This window comes from Pituophis catenifer, unplaced genomic scaffold, assembly GCF_029215685.1.
Source record: "Pituophis catenifer annectens isolate HBS135680 unplaced genomic scaffold, rPitCat1.0.hap2 SCAF_2, whole genome shotgun sequence".
Classification (NCBI taxonomy): domain Eukaryota; kingdom Metazoa; phylum Chordata; class Lepidosauria; order Squamata; family Colubridae; genus Pituophis; species Pituophis catenifer.
Genome location: NW_027256882.1, coordinates 199,738,419 through 199,757,265, shown reverse-complemented (window position 1 = coordinate 199,757,265; position 18,847 = coordinate 199,738,419). Strand labels below are relative to the sequence as shown.

General features: G+C 35.5%; 1 protein-coding gene across 2 annotated transcripts in view; it reads left to right on the top strand.

The window, feature by feature from the left end:
* Positions 1 to 16,107, top strand: part of GNE (glucosamine (UDP-N-acetyl)-2-epimerase/N-acetylmannosamine kinase) — a 56,702-nt gene extending 40,595 nt beyond the window's left edge. For both annotated transcript variants that reach the window (XM_070938521.1, XM_070938522.1), the window contains exons 6-12: positions 399 to 486; positions 1,889 to 2,099; positions 3,841 to 3,970; positions 4,962 to 5,183; positions 6,544 to 6,726; positions 13,311 to 13,427; positions 14,419 to 16,107. In XM_070938521.1, the coding sequence (XP_070794622.1) occupies positions 399 to 486; positions 1,889 to 2,099; positions 3,841 to 3,970; positions 4,962 to 5,183; positions 6,544 to 6,726; positions 13,311 to 13,427; positions 14,419 to 14,654 (1,187 nt within the window). In that variant the 3' untranslated portion in view covers positions 14,655 to 16,107. The remainder of the gene's footprint in view (positions 1 to 398; positions 487 to 1,888; positions 2,100 to 3,840; positions 3,971 to 4,961; positions 5,184 to 6,543; positions 6,727 to 13,310; positions 13,428 to 14,418) is intronic.
* Positions 16,108 to 18,847: the final 2,740 nt, after the last annotated feature.

Here is an 18,847-nt window from a genome sequence, read left to right as displayed (position 1 = left end):
CCAAAATAAAAGCAAAATACATTTTATTTTTTGTGTTTTTTATGAATATACCCTTTTATTCATTCAATTCTGCAGGTGATATTTTAAAATATGCATCTTGTTAACGTATATGAAAACCAGAACATAGATGTAATTTGTTTTATTATTTATTCAACCAAGGAATCAAGGCAACTAACAATAATTAAAATACAGAAAAAGAAACTGACGTTTAGGACATTTAATTGTTTAAATAATTATGCTAACATATTTGCTATAATGCAAGAGTAATGAAGTCAGATTTTTAAACTATTTTTTTGTCCAGCCTTCTGTTCTTCTCTATTAAGCAAGTATGTTTCATTTTAAGTTCAGTTTTTTCTAATATGATATTTAATGTTCTGAGGGCATTTGCTTTTTTTGAGGAGAGAATGTCCTTCACGTGAGGGATGCTGATTCCCAAGACAAAATACTTCGAGCTTTGCACATCCAGTTTGGGAAACAATACCCTTGGTGAGTAAAGCCATACAAGCAAGTATAAGAAAAATTAAGATACCAAGAGAAAATATTACTATATGTTGCAAATTTTTCAAAACAACAGTTTATTACAAATAGGGTAATAATATATGGCATTGGGAAAGCAGTTGTGTGATAAACTTAATGGTATCTTTCTATTAAAAAATGCTGCCCTACAGAGTAAATGACAGTTTGCATAATTCATTTTGCTGATGTATATCTGTTTGCTTCAGATTTACTACTACCATACATAAAAAAAAAATGCTTGCCTTTTTTCCCCCTGAAACATAAAGAGTGTAGAGAAGACTGTGTCCATAGATACTTCCCCTGGCAAATCCCAGACTCCCTGCCCATCTTTTTCTATTTAGGCTCACAATTATAGGTAGACCTCATTTAAGAATTTGGTCATTAAATGACGTAGTCCTAAGGGACTACTTCAAATAAATAAATAAATAAACAAATAAATAAAGTCAAGTCAAGTCCTAAGGGACGCAGTGGCTCAGTGGCTAAGATGCTGAGCTTGTCTATCGAAAGGTCGGCAGCTCAGCCGTTCGAGTCCCTAGTGCCGTGTAACAGGGTGAGTTCCTGTTATTTGTCCCAGTTTCTGCCAACCTAGCAGTTCAAAAGCACGTAAAAAATGCAAGTAGAAAAATAGGGACCACCTTTGGTGGGAAGGTAACAGCGTTCCGTGCGCCTTTGGCATTTAGTCATGCCAGCCACATGACCACGGAGACGCCTTCGGACAGTGCTGGCTCTTTGGCTTTGAAACAGAGATAAACACCGCCCCCTAGAGTTGAGAACAACTAGCACATATGTGCGAGGGGAACCTTTACCTTTTACTTTAGTGTGGGATAAATAAACAAGTTAAATTAAGAACAAGTTATACATATGTTGCCATATGTGTATCGATGCTTAAGTTAGAATTTGCAGGACGGATACCAAAGAACAAGGAAAAAAAGCAAATATACTGTTATTATCAGATATAAGCCAAGCTCATTAGCTGGCAAAAAGGTACAGATTATTAATGTTACCATGGTTCTATTAACATTAAAATTAAAAAGTAAGATAGCAATTCTCTGCGCATTTACTTGGAAATCGATTCTTTTGAATATAGTAAAAAGACCAGGTCTTCAGGCACTTGCGGAAGGATAGGAGGGTGCATGTCTTCCTCTCCAATGAAAATAAATACAAGTATTAATTTCTGTCTTACTAATTATCCCAGCACCATGCTGAGCATTCCTAGCTTAATGTTGTAAATATATTCAAGGACAATTTTTAAATAACTTTTTCAAGATGGCATTTCTCTTAGTGTACTCACAATCTGAATGTATAGGTTTGGCTTGTAAGATACTTTCCATCTGTTTTAAAATGTTATAGTTTCTTCCATTTGATGTTACAGTTCAAAAATATATGGCGATGGAAATGCTGTTCCAAGAATTCTGAAGTTCCTTAAATCCATTGACCTTGAGGAACCCCTTCAAAAGAAATTCTGCTTCCCCACTGTAAAAGAAAATATTTCCCAAGATATTGATCATATCTTAGAAACCCAGAGTGCACTGGCAGTGGATCTGGGTGGAACGAATCTCCGAGTAGCAATTGTCAGCATGAAGGTAATTATAAATCATAAATAAACCATAAAAGAATGGTTTATATATCCACAGGGAGGTGTCTTGCTGAGAATAACACACTTATAATTTTAAGTAGTATAAGTAGTAATTTTAAAATGCACCCGATCCCTGTATTCTGTCTTACTAAAATGTGGCAGCTTCTTGTAAGAGGGTAGCATGTTGATAATAAATAGATATTCAGAGGGGGAAAAAACCTCTGTTACCAGAAGACAATGTGGAGGAAAAAAAGAGAAAATATGTAGAATATAACACAATCTTCCAATCAATACTGATGGGTATCAATTCTCTATAAAATAAAACATTTTAAAAAATATATAACAGATGTTTTGGTGTTCTGTATGCAAAGTGATTAAAGTCCATTCACTATCTTTCACCCTAACCTACCCCTGTTGTTGTGGAGGTAAAATGAGACTAGACCCCGTATCATGAAGTCCTGGATAACAGGTGGAATATAAATGCAACTAAATAATTCCAATTTTCAAATAATCCATTATACTGTAGTGCAATGTACACATTAGATGAATTGGTTTAAGTGAAACAGTGATCTAAAATCAAATGAAGATCTATCATACATCCTGATTCAGGAAACACAGGGTGGGCTATGTAAAGTTTGAAGAATTAAAAGAATAGTAGCTGAGTATGAATTCTGTTCTGTACTGCTACTCACAATGTGGTTTTGGACTCCCATGCCGTAGCAAAGCTGCCTTGGGACTACATAAACTGTTTTTAACATAAATGTTGTAAAAAAAAACATTGTAAAAATTGCAGTTGATGGGCATTGTTTAGAAGAGCCATTTCTCCCTTAACTGTAATGGAGTGTAATGGAGCTCTTTTTTAATAGCACCTTCTATAAAGTTTAGGCTTCCTGAGAACAGGATGTTTGCCTCTTAAAACTCTTGCTTGGTTCATTTTTAACTGATAGGATTAATTAAATTTAATTAATATTTAAAAGATGTCTTAAACCAGGATTGTCTTTCATTGTTCCTTTCTTGTTGCAAAAGGCATTAACTCCACCATTTTCATCCCCTTTGCAGGCCAGCCAATAAGCTGAGATTAAGGTTGGGCATATGGTTGTCTGGCTAGGAAAGCGCAGAGACACATAGAAAGACTTCTCTTTTCATACAGTTAGTCCTCAACTTACGACCACAATTGAGCCCAAAATCTCCATTGCTAAGTAAGACAGTTGTTAAGTGAGTTTTACCCCATTTTACAACATTTTTTTTTACCACAATGGTGAAGTGAATCACTGCAGTTCTTAAATGAATCATACAGCCTTAAGTGAATCTGGCTTCCCCGATTGACTTTGCTTGTTGGAAACCACTGGGAAGATTACAAATGGTGATCAGTTCACTGCAAGCATCCTAAATACATGCTGGTTGCCAAATGCCTGAATTGTGATCATATGACCATGGGGGATGCTGCAATGGTCGTAAGTGTGAAAAACAGTGATAAGTCACTTTTTTCAGTGCCGCTGTAATTCCCAAGTGGTCACTATACAGATGGTTGTAAGTTGAGGACTACCTATATAGTATTTGCTTGCTGCATGGAATACATGTCTCATCTCTTCAGTTTTGATTTTGACTGGTGAGCAAGAATTGACATTGATTTGATGGCACATAGTTTACCACTCTGTGCCATATTTGATATCCTGTGGGAACAGCACTTTTATGACAGAAGAATATTTAGAAAACATAAATTTGATGGGTTTTTTCTTTTCTCTTAGGGTGAAATAGTTAAGAAATACATACAACTGAACCCTAAAACTTATGAGGATAGAATAGAATTGATCCTTAAGATGTGTATAGAAGCTGCCTCAGAAGCAGTAGACCTGAATTGCAGAATTCTGGGTGTAGGTAAGTTTAATAATCATCATATTTATTTATTTTTTGCTTTATGAAATGAAGGCAAGAAGTTATGCATTTCAAATATAATAAAAGGAATTGTTTGCTAAGTGCTGAATTTTACAAACGGGTATCTTAGTGTTTATAGCCTGCAAAATGAATTTATATATTAAAATTGGTATACAGTTCTCAAAGAGCCAGTTTGGTGCAGTTGTTAAGGCACTAGGCTAGAAAGTGGGAGATTGCGAGTTTTAGCCCTGCCTTAGGCATAAAGCCAATTGGATGACTTTACTTCAGTCTCTCTTTCTTAGTTCTAGGAAGGAGGCATTGGCAAAACACTTCTGAAAAACCTTCCCAAGAAAACTGCAGGGACTTTTCTAGGCAGTCTTTAGAAGCCAAAACCTGACCCAGAGGCACTAAATAAATAAATAAATAACATCCTCGAGCCCCATGCCATATATATTTCATAATAAGTTGTACTTCTGAAGGCAATTAGAAATAGTATATATAGTCTTAGATTATACTTTTCCCCTCAAAATTACAATAGGCTGAAAAGGCACTGATTGAGCATCAAGTGTTAGATTGAGATAAGCAGGACAGCTGTTAACCTCTAAATTTTTGAAGATTTTGTCTTCTCTCATATTTTTTGTGTGTGATACTATCTATGGATACAGTACAATCAACAGGATATATGGGAATTCAGACAATGTATCTCTGCATCTTATTAGATAATGCAAAATTAAACAGGAAATTGTGGCATGAGTTACCATATGATAACAATTCTTTACTTATTTGGGGGTTTATTGAGGAATTCTTCTAACGTAAAACCGAACTGCTGGACTTAGTTGTTTCGTTGTTGAAGGAGGTGGTTCAGTTTTGTTTCTGAATGAGAAGCTAACACTTAACAAAGCTTTATTTTGGATTTAAAAAAAAAAATAAATGCTAGAATTAATAGAGTTCTGTCCTGTTCTTCATATAACTTGATCTATGCTGTGTGGCTCAGGCATTTCTACAGGTGGAAGAGTTGATCCCCGAGAAGGTGTTGTTCTTCATTCCACAAAACTTATTCAGGAGTGGAACGCTGTTGACTTGCGGACTCCAATCTCAGACGCCCTGCATTTGCCAGTCTGGGTGGATAATGATGGCAACTGTGCAGCTTTAGCAGAAAGAAAATTTGGACATGGAAAAGGAGTGGAAGACTTTATAACCGTTATCACTGGCACAGGTATCAATTTCCTCAAACTTCCTAAAACAGTTTTCAGTCTTTTTTGGAATCGAGTAATAATTCCATCTTGTACTTATTCAAATGTTATATTTGTTGTACTAGATCATGTGCAAATGGCTATAATCTCTATCCAGCTGTTGGGTACATGATTAAATCCCCTTAAACTACAGGAAATGTCAGATTTGGGCAGGGAATTGTGATTAGTGCAAATAATAGGAAACTTCTCTTATGTTTTCTGTTATTTTATTAGATTTAAACCGATGCAAATTACTGGGCAGTAACCACTTATCTACTAAATCCTTGGCTTTGGAATAGCCCCTCCACTACACCTTATGTCAGTCAAATGATGATTTCTCATGACTCATTTCGAATTCCAGAGTGTAAAACAGGAAAAAAGAAATGGAGTTCCTCTTTCTCATTGTATAGTATACAAAGATTAAAAGGTTAACAATGCATATAATAATTATATTTCCAGGAAAATTAATCCATTATTAAAAGAAATTCAAGCATTTGAAATGTAAAAGTGGGTGGTGTTTTCAAGTTACATTGTTTTTACAGTAGCGACATTTAGAATAGAACAGAATAGAAATTTTTTATTGTCCAAGTGTGATTGGACACACAAGGAATTTATCTTGGTGCATATGCTCTCAGTGTACATAAAAGAAAAGTATTGTCAAGAATCATAAGGTACAACACTTAATGATAGTCATAAGGTACAAATAAGAAACAATATCAATATAAATCCTAAGGATACAAGCAACAAAGTTATAGTCATACAGTCATAAGTGGAAGGAGATGGGTGGTGGGAACGATGAGAAGATTACATTTTACAACACTTTTCAAATCCATCTTTCATCTCTCCAATAATACTAGCTAATGTTGACACACACCTCTGTCAGTATAATGCATGCATAAAGACAAAAGACAAAAACCATGAAGGACAGAAACCTTCATTGTTTATTCTTACATATAAATGTTTTGCAGGAGGCATTAGCGAACACTGAAGACAACATTTTAAAAAGTACAATTGAATAATTACTGTCTTTCAACAAAATATTAAGAGTATAATGTTATGAAAAGGTGGGGGGAAGGAGGAAAAACTGGATAAAGGGAGCATTGGATAAACAAACAAACTGAAGAATATCAAACAAGAATGGAGCAAGAGAGAATGGGAGCGAGGGTGATAAATTGAAAAATAAATTGGATGGACAGAGCACCATCAAGCACTGAATCACTCAAATAAAGTCTGGGCAGTCAAGTGAGATTTTATATTTGCCTATGATAAAGGAATCCATTGGAATGCTATATATTTTCTGGTCTTCAGAGTTTAGCGACAATGTCCTTATGTTTTTCCTTCCAGGTATCGGTGGTGGAATCATTCATCAAAATGAATTAATTCACGGTAGTTCTTTTTGTGCTGCTGAGCTTGGGCACATTGTGGTAGCAATGGATGGACCAGAGTGCCTGTGTGGGAACCACGGCTGCATAGAGGCATATGCTTCTGGAATAGCTTTGCAGAGAGAAGCTAAGAAATTACATGATGGTAAGTAAGGTGACGTCCTGTTGTTTATGCCCATGTTCACTAGTAGATTGTACATAAGTGTCAGCAGCCTAAAAAAAGTTCACATACAATACATTTGCCACTCAATAGCTGCCATTTATTAAATAAGGTAGCAGAATGCATACTTCTGCATCTATTACATGCCAGTATCCACACTGACCACCTTGATCAACATATACAGGTAGTTCTTGACTTACAGTCATTCGTTTAGGGACCATGCAAAGTTACAACAGCACAAAGTTAACAAAGTGACCGTTTTTCACGCTTACGATCATTGTGGCATTCCCATGGTCACAAGTTCAAAATTCAGACAATTGGCAACTGACTTAATATTTATGACGGTTGCAGTGTCCTGAGGTCGTGTGCTCACCTTTTGCGATCTTCTGACAAGCAAAGCCACCCTGAGTCTTCGGAGAGGGGCGGCATACAAATTGAATAAATAAATAATAAATGGGGAATCCACATTCACTTAACAACTATGTTACTAACTTAATACTGTGTTTTCCTGAAAACAAGACCCTGTCTTATATTTTTTTGAACCCCGAAATAAGCACTTGGCCTTATTTTTGGGGAGGTCTTATTATTTTGGGGCACGTGGAGCAAGATAGGGATCCTCTTGCCATCTTACCTGATTTCCAGCTCTGTCTCCCTAACCCTAACCAGAGGAAATGGTGGGGACCGACTACACATGCATTTAAATATTTTCGAGGAGGGCTTATTTTCGGGGAAACACGGTAACTTCAGTGATTCGCTTAACTGTTGTGGCAAGAAAGCTTGTAAAATGGAGCAAAACATATTTAATAAATGTCTTTCTTAGCAACATAGAATTCCATAGGAATCCCATCTGTCCCCGGAGTTTTCCCTAATTTCTGCCTCCAAATTGCTTCTTCCAATTCCTTCTCTGAAATTTCCCTGTTAAGTATTTGTCTTACCTCTTCCGGCATTTTTGGAAGATCCAGCCCCTCTATATATTTCTCCATCTCTTGGTCTGACCCTTCCTCTCTCTTGTATAAATCCGTAAAGAACTTCTGTACGATTCCCTTCATACCTTCCCCTTCAGTTACCCATCTTCCATTCGCATCCTTGAAACCACCTACTTTACTTCTTTCCCTTAACTTTTTAATTCTATAGGTTAGCCATCTTCCCGGCTTGTTAGCATTTTCAAAATAACCTTGTTTGACCCACCTGCATTTTTCAGCTACATCTTCTTGGTCCATAAATCTATTTTATGGCGAATTGAATTTTTTTCCTCTAATAATGCCTGATCCATCGGTTTGTTTCGTAATCCTTTTTCCACTTATTCTAAACCATCCATTAAATTTGATCGTTCCTTCCTTTCTAGTCTTTGCTTCCTTATTGTATATTTTATTACCAATCCCCTAATTAGCGCCTTATAAGTATCCCAATTATTTTGCAGGCTCGTATCCTCTTTCTTATTCTCTTTAAAGAAATATTTTGTTTCTCTCTTGATCCAGGTTACAACTTCCTCATCCTTTAGCACCCTCACATCCATCTTCCATCTTTTCCTTTTCTGTTGGCCCCTCCATGTTACAAGCAAAGGGCTGTGGTCAGCCCAATCATTAACCCCAATCTCTGTCTCAGAAACATATTCCCCTAATTGTAGTGTCATCCAAGCCATGTCAATCTGCGACCATGACTTATGCCTGAAAGAGTGAAATGTATATTGTCTCGTCTCTGGGTGTCGGTCTCTCCATATGTCCCGAAGGCCTAATTCTTCTTTCATCATGATTCCTTCCTTTGGCAACCCCCTCCTGTATATTTTTTTCTCTCCCCCCGGCAGTTTAGTACCTGGTGAATAGTCCAAATTGCTGTCCAATATAACATTAAAGTCTCCAGTCAGGCAAACGTGGTCATATTTTAATTCAATCAGTTTTTTGTATATACGTTCATAAAAAGACTTCTGATTTCCATTCGGAGCATAAATAGTAACCAATAGACATTTCAATTGTCTTATTTCTAATTCTATTAACAATATAAGGAAACTCTTGATATAGTGGGACAATATATGACTGAAGTCTTTAATGGAATCATCGTGGAGGGTCGGATCCCAAATTCCTGGACGGAGGCATATATTTCCTTGATTCCCAAGGCAGAAACAGATTCATTGCTGATCCACAATTACAGGCCTATATCCTTTTTGAATACCGATTATAAGATCTTGACTTCAATTTTAGCAGGGAGAATGAAACATTTTTTAAACCACTACATACATAGAGACCAGAATGGGTTCTTGCCACATAGACAAATAAGGGATAATGTGAGGACGATAATAAATGCAATGGAGTACTATGAGACGTTTTCGGATAAGGAAGTAGCATTCATTTTTGTAGATGCTCAGAAGGCCTTCGATAGGGTTAAGTGGAAATTTATGTTTGCCTTGTTAGATAAAATGAAATTTGGAGATAATTATATACGGGCGATAAGATCAATCTACTCAACTCAAATAGTTAGAGCTTTAATTAATAGGGAAGAAACGGGTAGGATTGAAATTGGAAAAGGCACAAGACAAGGATGCCCACTGTCCCCACTTCTATTTATCTTTACACTAGAACCTCTGCTACGGGAAATTAGGAAGAATCAGGGAATAAAGGGGCTGAAGGTGAGATCTGAAAAATATAAAACTCAGGCATTCGCGGATGATTTGGTTTTTATTGTAGAGGATCCATTAGAATCAGGTAAAAACTTGCTTCAGGAGATAGAGAAGTATGGTAGAGTTGCAGGTCTCCGAATCAACAAAGACAAGACGAAGATTATAATATGACACGAAATCGTTGGAATGAATTGGAGAGAGAATTGGGCTTTCAAGTGACTAAAAGAATAAAATACTTGGGTATTTGGATGTCTTCTAAAAATACGTCCATTATGGCAGATAATTACACAAAGTTGTTAGCCCAAACAAAGACAGACCTAGAAAAGTGGGAGCACCTGCAACTCTCCTTACTTCGTACGATAGCTACGATTAAAACCCACGTACTTCCGAAATGGAACTACTTATTTCAGATTGCCCCTGCGAGACTGGATAGTGGTTTTTTTAAAACTGCTAGATAGTTATGTGAGGAAATGGCAGAAGAAGAAGCCCCGGATAAAACTTAAAATGCTCCAAGAGGCTCCATGTAGAGGGGGATTTGGTCTACCGAAATGGGAGTTTTACTACCAAGCGGCTAATTTAACTTGGATCAGAGACTGGATGCTTTTAAATAGGAAGAGGACTCTTACATTGGAGGGTTATGATTTGTGTCAAGGTTGGCACCATTTTCTATGGAGGGAGAGGGGCAAGAAATGTGGACAGTTGAAGAGACACTACCTTCGGAGAATATTATTAGAATCTTGGGAAAGAGTTAGGAACAGGCATTATTCAATGATTCCGATTTGGTTTGCCCCATTAGAAGCAGTAACACATGCGACACTATATAATAAGGAAATACCATTGACTTACCAGGATTTGCTTGACCCTCAAGGGGAATTGAAGACCCGAGAGGAGCTTACAAAACAGGGCAAAAAGGTAGACTGGTGGGCGTATGCCCAAATACAATCGAGAGTCAGAAGGGACCAAAGAAAGGAGGGAATATATAGGTCACTACAGGTCATTAGATAAAACCTTATTGGGAATTGAAAAGAAATTACTTTCAAGGTGCTCCCAGTTTTTAGTATCACGATGGATTGGCGAGGAGGTGATCAAGGACACTATGATTGCCTGGGGGAAGAACCTTGGATTTTCTCCAAATCTGGATAAATGGGATGAGATATGGAATAGGAATATGAAACTTACTTTGTCAACTCCCTACAAGGAAAATGTTTATAAAATGATCTATCGTTGGCATATCCCCCCGGCAAGAATCGCAAGAATGTTCCCGGGAGTTTCTCCGGCATGCTGGAAGTGTGGGAATGGTTATGGGACATACTACCACCAATGGTGGACGTGCCCCAAAGCAGGCAAATATGGGTCCAAGGTTTGGAACTGGATGGTGTGTAAATTACAGGATATAATATAGAGCTGAAACCAGAGATTGTTTTATTAGGAATGAAACCAGACAAAATAACTAAGGAAAAATGGTATTTGATCCTCCACATCACTACTGCAGCTAGGATACTATACGCGCAAGAATGGAAAAACGAATTAATACCCACAGAAAATAAATTGATTTGGAAAATTACAGAATGCGCAAAGGCAGACCGGTTAACGAAACTACTTAGGAACCAAAAAGATTCTGATTATTACAAATGTTGGAATTTATGGTATAATTGGGTGAAAGAAAAGAGAGGAAAATGAAATGGATTGTATTAGTGGTATAGGCGCAGATTTGTGTACGTTAGTTGCAATAACCTTGTATGTATATATGTAAAGTATTGTATTTTTAAAAATGAAAATAAACTTTATTTAAAAAAAAAGAAAGAAATTTGAGTTCAATTGTTGTCGTAAGTTGAGGACTACCTGTATATAACTCTGATCTGAAAAGCCTTCTTTATTGCAATATATCCATCACATGGATATAAAGCCTGACTAGGTGGCTCAAAGCCTGACTAGGTGGCTCAGTGGCTAAGACACTGAGCTTGTCTATCAGAAAGGTCGGCAGTTCGGCGGTTCGAATCCCTAGTACAGGTCTCCTGCGTGAGCAGGGGGTTGGACTAGATGATCTCCAAGGTCCCTTCCAGCTCTGTTACTGTTACATGCTAATGAATAAACTCACTTAAATATATTTGTTGCCTTATAATCTGGGCTGCTCTTCTATAGTTCAAACTAATCTGATTTCAAACATAGGTTTGAAAAAGCTGGGTGAGTCTGCCTTCAATCTTTCACAAAAGAAAATTTTAATCATAAGCTTAAGAGTTTATGGAGATTCTGAGTCATCCAGGTTATGGGTGTCCCAAAGGTGCTTTTTCAAGAGGCAACTGGACTTTCTGGTTTGTTTGTTTTTTTCTTTTTTCTTTGAAGGCGTTTCTTCAAAGAAGAAACTTCTTCGTAAGCTTAAGAATGTAAAGAATCTGAAATAAAGAGCAAAAACATAAATAAGATTTTGCTTTTAGAATGTTATAAATGGAATGAGTCCAGATAAATTGGAATACCAAAACCCTTACACTAGGATTTTAAAATTAATTATAAACTACAAACATCATCTTGCAAGAAATAGATCTCTTGGTTTATATAAGACATAACATAGATGAACAATTTCATGATTTCAAAAACTGGACACTAGAGGGGACTAAAGGTTTTAGATACGGATATAAAGACCAGTAGATGGTGCAAAACATTTTGTCAATAAAAATCCTGAAGGAGACACTGGAAGGATGGAATTAGATAATAGTAGCCACAGTATCAAGAAAATTAGTAATTATGTCTGTTTTTGTGGACAGACTATGAAAAAATGTCAGATGTAGAACAGACTTTATCTGGCAAGATGGAGATGGTATCAAAAGTGAATTTACAATTGACAAGGGAAGTTAATGATTTAGAAAAGGATCTTTTACCGGATCTACAACAGAAATTGTCTGAGATTTTAAAATTTAAAAGAGAAATACAAACTACAAACCAAGAGACTGTTTTGGATTTAGGAGGATTTTATTGGAGTGGGATTTTAAGAGGCTTCTTAAAGCCTTGAAGAACTCTTGGTAATGGGACAAAGAAAAAATGAAAAGAAATCAAATCCTATGGTAGTATTTGAATTAACTAAAGATTAAAGTAAAAGGAAGTAATATAAAGTTGGGGTTTTTCATCAAAGTTTGAACAAAATATGTTGTTACTTCTAGCTAATCTTTCATGTACTTTCTGCTGATATCAGGCCTGAAAAGATGATGTTTTATGATTTTTTTCATAGATCATAAATAGAGTATGGGATAAAGAAATAAATATAACTTCAGAGAAGTAGTGGAGAGTCACTAATTTTTTTTTATAGTTGTTGAGATGAAGATGAATTCATTACACAGTATATTTTTCTTTATTATATTCTTACTTTTCTCTTTTTTTTGCAGTTTACTCCTTTCTATTCTTCATTTATTTGTTTAGTTTGTATTACATTTTACTATTATAATAAAAAAGTAATAAAATGTATTATTATATATAGATATGAATACGGTATGTGCATTTATAGGCAATTGCATGAATTAAAAGTTACATTTGTAAATGTAAACAAGAAAAAAGAAAGTGGATTTCCTTGCCTTATACCAATTTAAGAAGGTAGATAAAATCCAGCATCAGGAAAGTGAGGGCTAAATCTGCATTTGCATTACTTAGTCAGTTTTGTTGGTTAAAAAACAAAACCAAACCAAACAGATTAGGTATATTCCACTGTTTCCTTATACATACCGGTATTTATGTGAAATCATTTTACATCTGTAGGAAGCCAGTGGGATTTTTTGCCAGAAAAGAGGGATAAAACTTCATTTATGGAAAAAGCTGCACTAAAATTAATTTTATTGTATGACATAGGTAGATTAGATTCTTTGTGATTTTTTTAAAAAAATGATTGGTAAAATGTAATAATCAGCATTTTCTGTTTTGCCTCTTAATTACTAATTCTGCTTTCTTCCATTTTTTTTTCTCCAAACAGAGGATTCATTATTGATTGGAGATATGTCTATGAAAAAAGAAGATACAATAACTGCTGCACATCTTATTCAGGCAGCTAAACTAGGAAACTCAAAAGCTGACAATATTGTTAGAACAGGTAAAAATACAAACCTAAGACTGAGATCTTTGTTAGAATATTGGCTAGTGGTAAATATTGCTACTGCTGTAGCATCATCTGTTTGTTTCTGTTATAAAACAGTACCAAAAATAGGCCTTATTCTTCTCCCGATAACATTTTAACTTTCCACTGGAAATGCAAAGAGAGGGAAAAATAGACCAGGCAAGATAAGGAGGGATAGAAGTGAAAAAAATACAGTTAGAAGTGCAGAGAATCATCTTAAATACAATTGTGCAAAGCTTTGATAGGTTACTTTCTGTGCTAGTGGTTCACCAGAATCACCCTGTGAAAGTTGTTCTTTGTAGCCCTGCTTGCCCTTCTACATTTGAAACTAAATTGATTACTTCGTTTTGCTTCACTTGTTTCTAAAGCGTGTTCTAGCAGTTGCAATTGTTCAGCAGATGAACAAAACCTTCTCCAGCAGTTTGGGGTGACAGTTGAGGCTTTGGGGTAACATCAAGTGTTTTATTGAGGCAAAACACGTTGCTTCTTTGCTAAAACAAGATAACCACGTTGCCTCTACAACTTAGAGCATCTCAATACCATTAAACCAAGCTGCCTGGCAAGTATTCAGCTAGGATTCTCCTGTTAATGGAAGAGGTCTATCAGCAGAATAGGAAAGGGAGCCTTTTTATGAATGGAGAGCAGTCTTAATTTCTGTTTCTTTGGAGGACAAGCCCTCATTTAAATTTTGAAGCATACTTGCTAGCATAGAATCATAATCCTTGAAAACTTAAAAGAGGTTTTACTGAAACCTGTTTATGTAACCTGAATGTAGTAGAAACCATGTTTGATACTTTCTTTGATAGCTCCTGTGAAAATAGACTCAATCCAATTTTAAGAAAATTATATTTGTGCCTAAAGCAACAGATCTATAATTAATCCAAAGAATAAATTGAAAGAGTTTCTTTCTTATGTAACTCCAGTTCTTATGTCCTCCCTAACTCATGTTTCCTTTTTTTCCTCACAGCAGGAACAGCCCTGGGCCTTGGAATTGTTAATGTTCTGCACACCATTAGTCCTTCCCTGGTTATACTTTCTGGCATCTTGGCAAGTCATTATGTCAATGTTGTCAGAGATGTGATTCGTCAGCGAGCGCTATTTTCTGTCCAAACAGTGAATGTGGTTGTCTCAGACCTGAGTGATCCTGCCTTGCTTGGAGCCGCTAGCATGGTTCTGGATTATACAACACGCAGAATATACTAAGCACCTGGATAATAAGTAGAAATCCTTATGAAGTTTGTAACGGGAAAAATATTTCCTACTGATGTTGGGGTTTTTCATTGTTTCATATGGTTTTATGGAAATCTCACCATAAAAATTGTTCCCATCCACCCTTCCTTTATTTAATTTCTATTTTTATATGCTGGAATATCACTAGAAACACGGTTCAGAAGAGGACTCTCTTGTAGACAAAATGAAATGAAACACTTCTTGGGAGCTACAGATTGTAAAAAAGAAAACTGAATGTACTTCTTCCTAATGTATTTTCAAACTGTTTTTCTCAGTAGGTGGTAATTTCAGTAACCAGACCTTTGTTAAGCAAGTAAATAAATATCCCTGACAGATACATGTAATCATTTCCATCTCTGCAGAGCTGGGCAGGTATGATCTCTGTATAAGAGAAATTGGAAACATCTCATGGTAAAATACCCACCATTACAATGTGACTATCAATGAGATCATTAATTAGAATACAATCTTTATTAGGATACATGTTCAGTTTCAAAGCGCTTTCCTTTCAGAAATGCCCTTCAGAAATACTGATTTGCAGAACCATCATAACTGTCAATTATGTTGGCCAGCAGTTACTGCAGCTGTAATCTGGAAACCCCATAAAAGGCACAAGTTTGGAGACATACAATGTGCTAGAATGAAAGAGAATAAAATGTATACTTTGTCTCAGTTAACAGTAGTTACATTTTATATACATCCTCTGAATTGTGGCAATTCCTACCACCTGGTTTTCATGTTCTTTGCTTTTAATGTTTTCAGCCAGTTTTTCATGTTTTGGAAATTAAAGAGTCAGTTGCACTAGTCATTATGCTTTCATTAATTGACCCAGATTGCTAGATATCTGGCTGAAAAGATAGATCTTGTCGACTTGGGGCTTGAGAAAACATTTGCTTTTTGAATCAAACCCATATTTAATCTGGCTTTCAGAAATCTGTCAGATATATTTTTGTTAGCCTCATCGTGCTCACCAAGTCCTACTTTTTTAAAAAAGTGCCATACTATGGTCTTACTGGCATTTGATTTGTGCTTACAAAACCCAGATATATAGAAGGCAAATATAGTGGACCATATATTAAAGATTTTGGAAGCTACAAATGCTGAACCTTATAGTGTGCTTAAGGCAACTTTCAGTTCTTTATGTGGTTATCATAGAAAATAGTGCAAGGGAACCATTTACTATGGAGGCTCTTGCTGTAAAATATGGGTCCCCCCCCTATTTTAAAGGCACATTTTAAAACAAAAACAGGATGATAGGATAGCAGTAATAACAGAATTGCTTCAGGAATCTATATCTACCAGAGTATCTGCTTTCATTTGTAGTATGTATAAGAGTGCATCTAATCCTTATATTTGAACACTTTGGGATCTAAAGATCAATTAAAGATACTTGATTAGAACTCCTATTTAAAAGTTTGCTTCTAATTTGTTTATTAGAGGGTAAACTGGGTTTTGGAAAATAATCCTCCTTTAAGGTTTTCTAGATTTCTGGGTAAACAAGAAGGTATCTCCTTGTTCTTTTGTGATTCTGTGCTTCACATCCTCAAATCAGCCCTAAAGGAATCTCTGTCCTCTGGATCAAATTTGGAATTTGTGCAGCAGATTTGTCATGTTGGTGAATTCTGTTCCTTAACTGACAGACACAACTGGATATAACTCAAGAAAAAAGAAATTAGATGTCTGACAAATGTGTTTGTGCTAGGATTTTATGACTCCTCAGTCTAATAATATAAGGAAAACAGTCACTGCCTGAACATTTGTAATAATGAATTACCGTAAATAATTGAATTTTGAAAATACAGGGTGTGAAAAGTTATCCATGCGAAACAAAGTAGGACAGATTTTTATATGAAAGTTTGAGCTCCTTCTCCAATATTTTTGGTTCTTTTTGCTGGCTCTAATATGTCAAATGCCATACATGTTGTTCTAGTTCAAAGGAATATTTACCTTTCCCTATATATCCTATTTTGAAAATTATTATGCAGTATATTAAAATAAAATTTTACATATTACAATATTAAAACATTGATTAAAATTCTGCCCCAAACCAAACAACCTTCTAAGCATTGAGTAAACTTTCAATAAACTTTTCATTTCCATTATCATCCTGGAATTATAAAACAAGGGAATTTTCCAGACCTTAGCTGCATTGAACTATGGGAGCGAGTTGCAGGCAATTGAGCAATTAATATAAATACTGTAGCAAAGGGTTAAATTTAAATGAAGAGGGTCCATTCTTTTCATTCTGAAAGAACTACTTTGAAGGAAGCTTTGGAGTTCAAAGCATTTTGCAAAATACACAACTTAGTTTTCAGTTAAGTGCACTAAATCTGTTTTCCTGTATGAAATTAGAAAACACGAGGTTATTTTTGCTGTCACTTTTGTTCAGTTAGGCAAGTGGGATAAAAACAAAGACAATAGTCTGAAGAAAAACGAATGACTGGAAAATCTCGTTCCCACATCACCTATAGCTTTCAGACTGGAACAGATTGCTAACATTTAAGGCTTGCTCAAATTGCAACTGCACCCCTGAAGAGTGATTTTGGGGAAGAAATTTTACTCACCCTTCTCTCCGCAATTATTACAATTGCTAAAAAATGAAAAATTGACTGCATTGAAACTACCACCAAAATTTATTGCTTGGGATTATGCCCGTTTCTTACCTGAATGAGTTGCTTGTGCAGTTAAACTCAGGGTTTGGGATATTTAGGCAAGGGATGCAGCAGAATGGACTTATAGAAACAGATTTGACTTTCCATGCCTCCTTGAAAGCCACTTAGTAAATTGGTAGGAGTTTCATCAAGCCAGTTTCTTCTCCAAATAATGTTCAACTGCCTTAAATATTCAATTGTTTTGGAAAAGACAAATTCTTTATTTTTGTGCATACTAACAAGTTATCTCAAAATAGTGAAGCTGTCATTTTTGGGATTTTTTTTGGTTATAGTTTGGTATTGGATGGAACGGAAAAGAAATGTAGTGCTGTGCTCACTTGGCTTCTATAAACCATGAAGGGAACATCCAAGTTCAGCATTAAATAATAATAAAGTGCAGGTGGGCTGTTGTGACTTCAATTTACTTCTGGTGAGACTTGCACATTTTTTAATTGGTACTGATCTCTGAGCAATGATCTGCCAATCATTGGGAGGACATAAATTCCTAAAGCACCCATCCCAAGATAACATACTATATTGTCTAATTCCCAGAATGCCCCAGCATATTAGCCTCAGTATGAAAGATATCATATCTTTAATTGCTACTCTATCAGATAAATCTTATCACCGACAAAGGGCATTGCTGCACCTCTAAATTATGATGCAGATGTGTTTATGTGGTTAAGTAACATTTTATGTGATTAGTCATGTTTTCATTCGTTAGTACTGAATTTTTAACAGGCTCTTTGCCTGCTTTATTAAATTTGAAAAAAGAAGTGTTGGCTCAACTGTATATTCATAATTTGGTAATAAAATGTTCAAGTGTCCCAATAGTATTACTTTAAAAGCAAAATTGTTTTTAATTGAATATTGATCTTAATATTTGTTATTTAGCTCAGCATAGCTCCTGCATAACTTTTTTTTAATTGGGAAAGGAGGATATTTTTACATCTGCCTATGTTACATGTATAAAAATAAAATCAAATGTTGAAATTTGGTACTTTTCTATTTCTTGTTGGCATGAAAAATAAGGTTTTCTCTGTTGCCTTTTTATTAAAACAATTAGTTCTGTGCATTCTGTTCTTTGTGTAAATGTTGACAAATAGATCTAAGTGACTTCAAGCTAAATATCAAAGATTCAAATAAAAATAAAAATTATGTATGTATCAAGTTTCCATTAAGTATATTATTTATTTATCTAGCTATTAGTTTGAGAAACATCACATCTGCATGATTTTATCATAGCTCACTACTATAAAATTCCTGAAATTAAAGCCAAAACCAGAAGACACCTGATAGCATAATCAGTACTTTTAAATCAAGATTAATTCTACAAAGTTTATTTCTAATTCTCTGGAAATGGCTCTGTTGCTCTTCAAGGAATCTGAAAAGCAAGCTTATTAATAATCTCTAGCTATGATGTAATAACAGTTCACAACTTTTGTGAATAATGTTAACTGCTTGGCCAATAACTCTAATCAACTATCCAGAAGGTAATTTTTTTAGTTCCAAAGG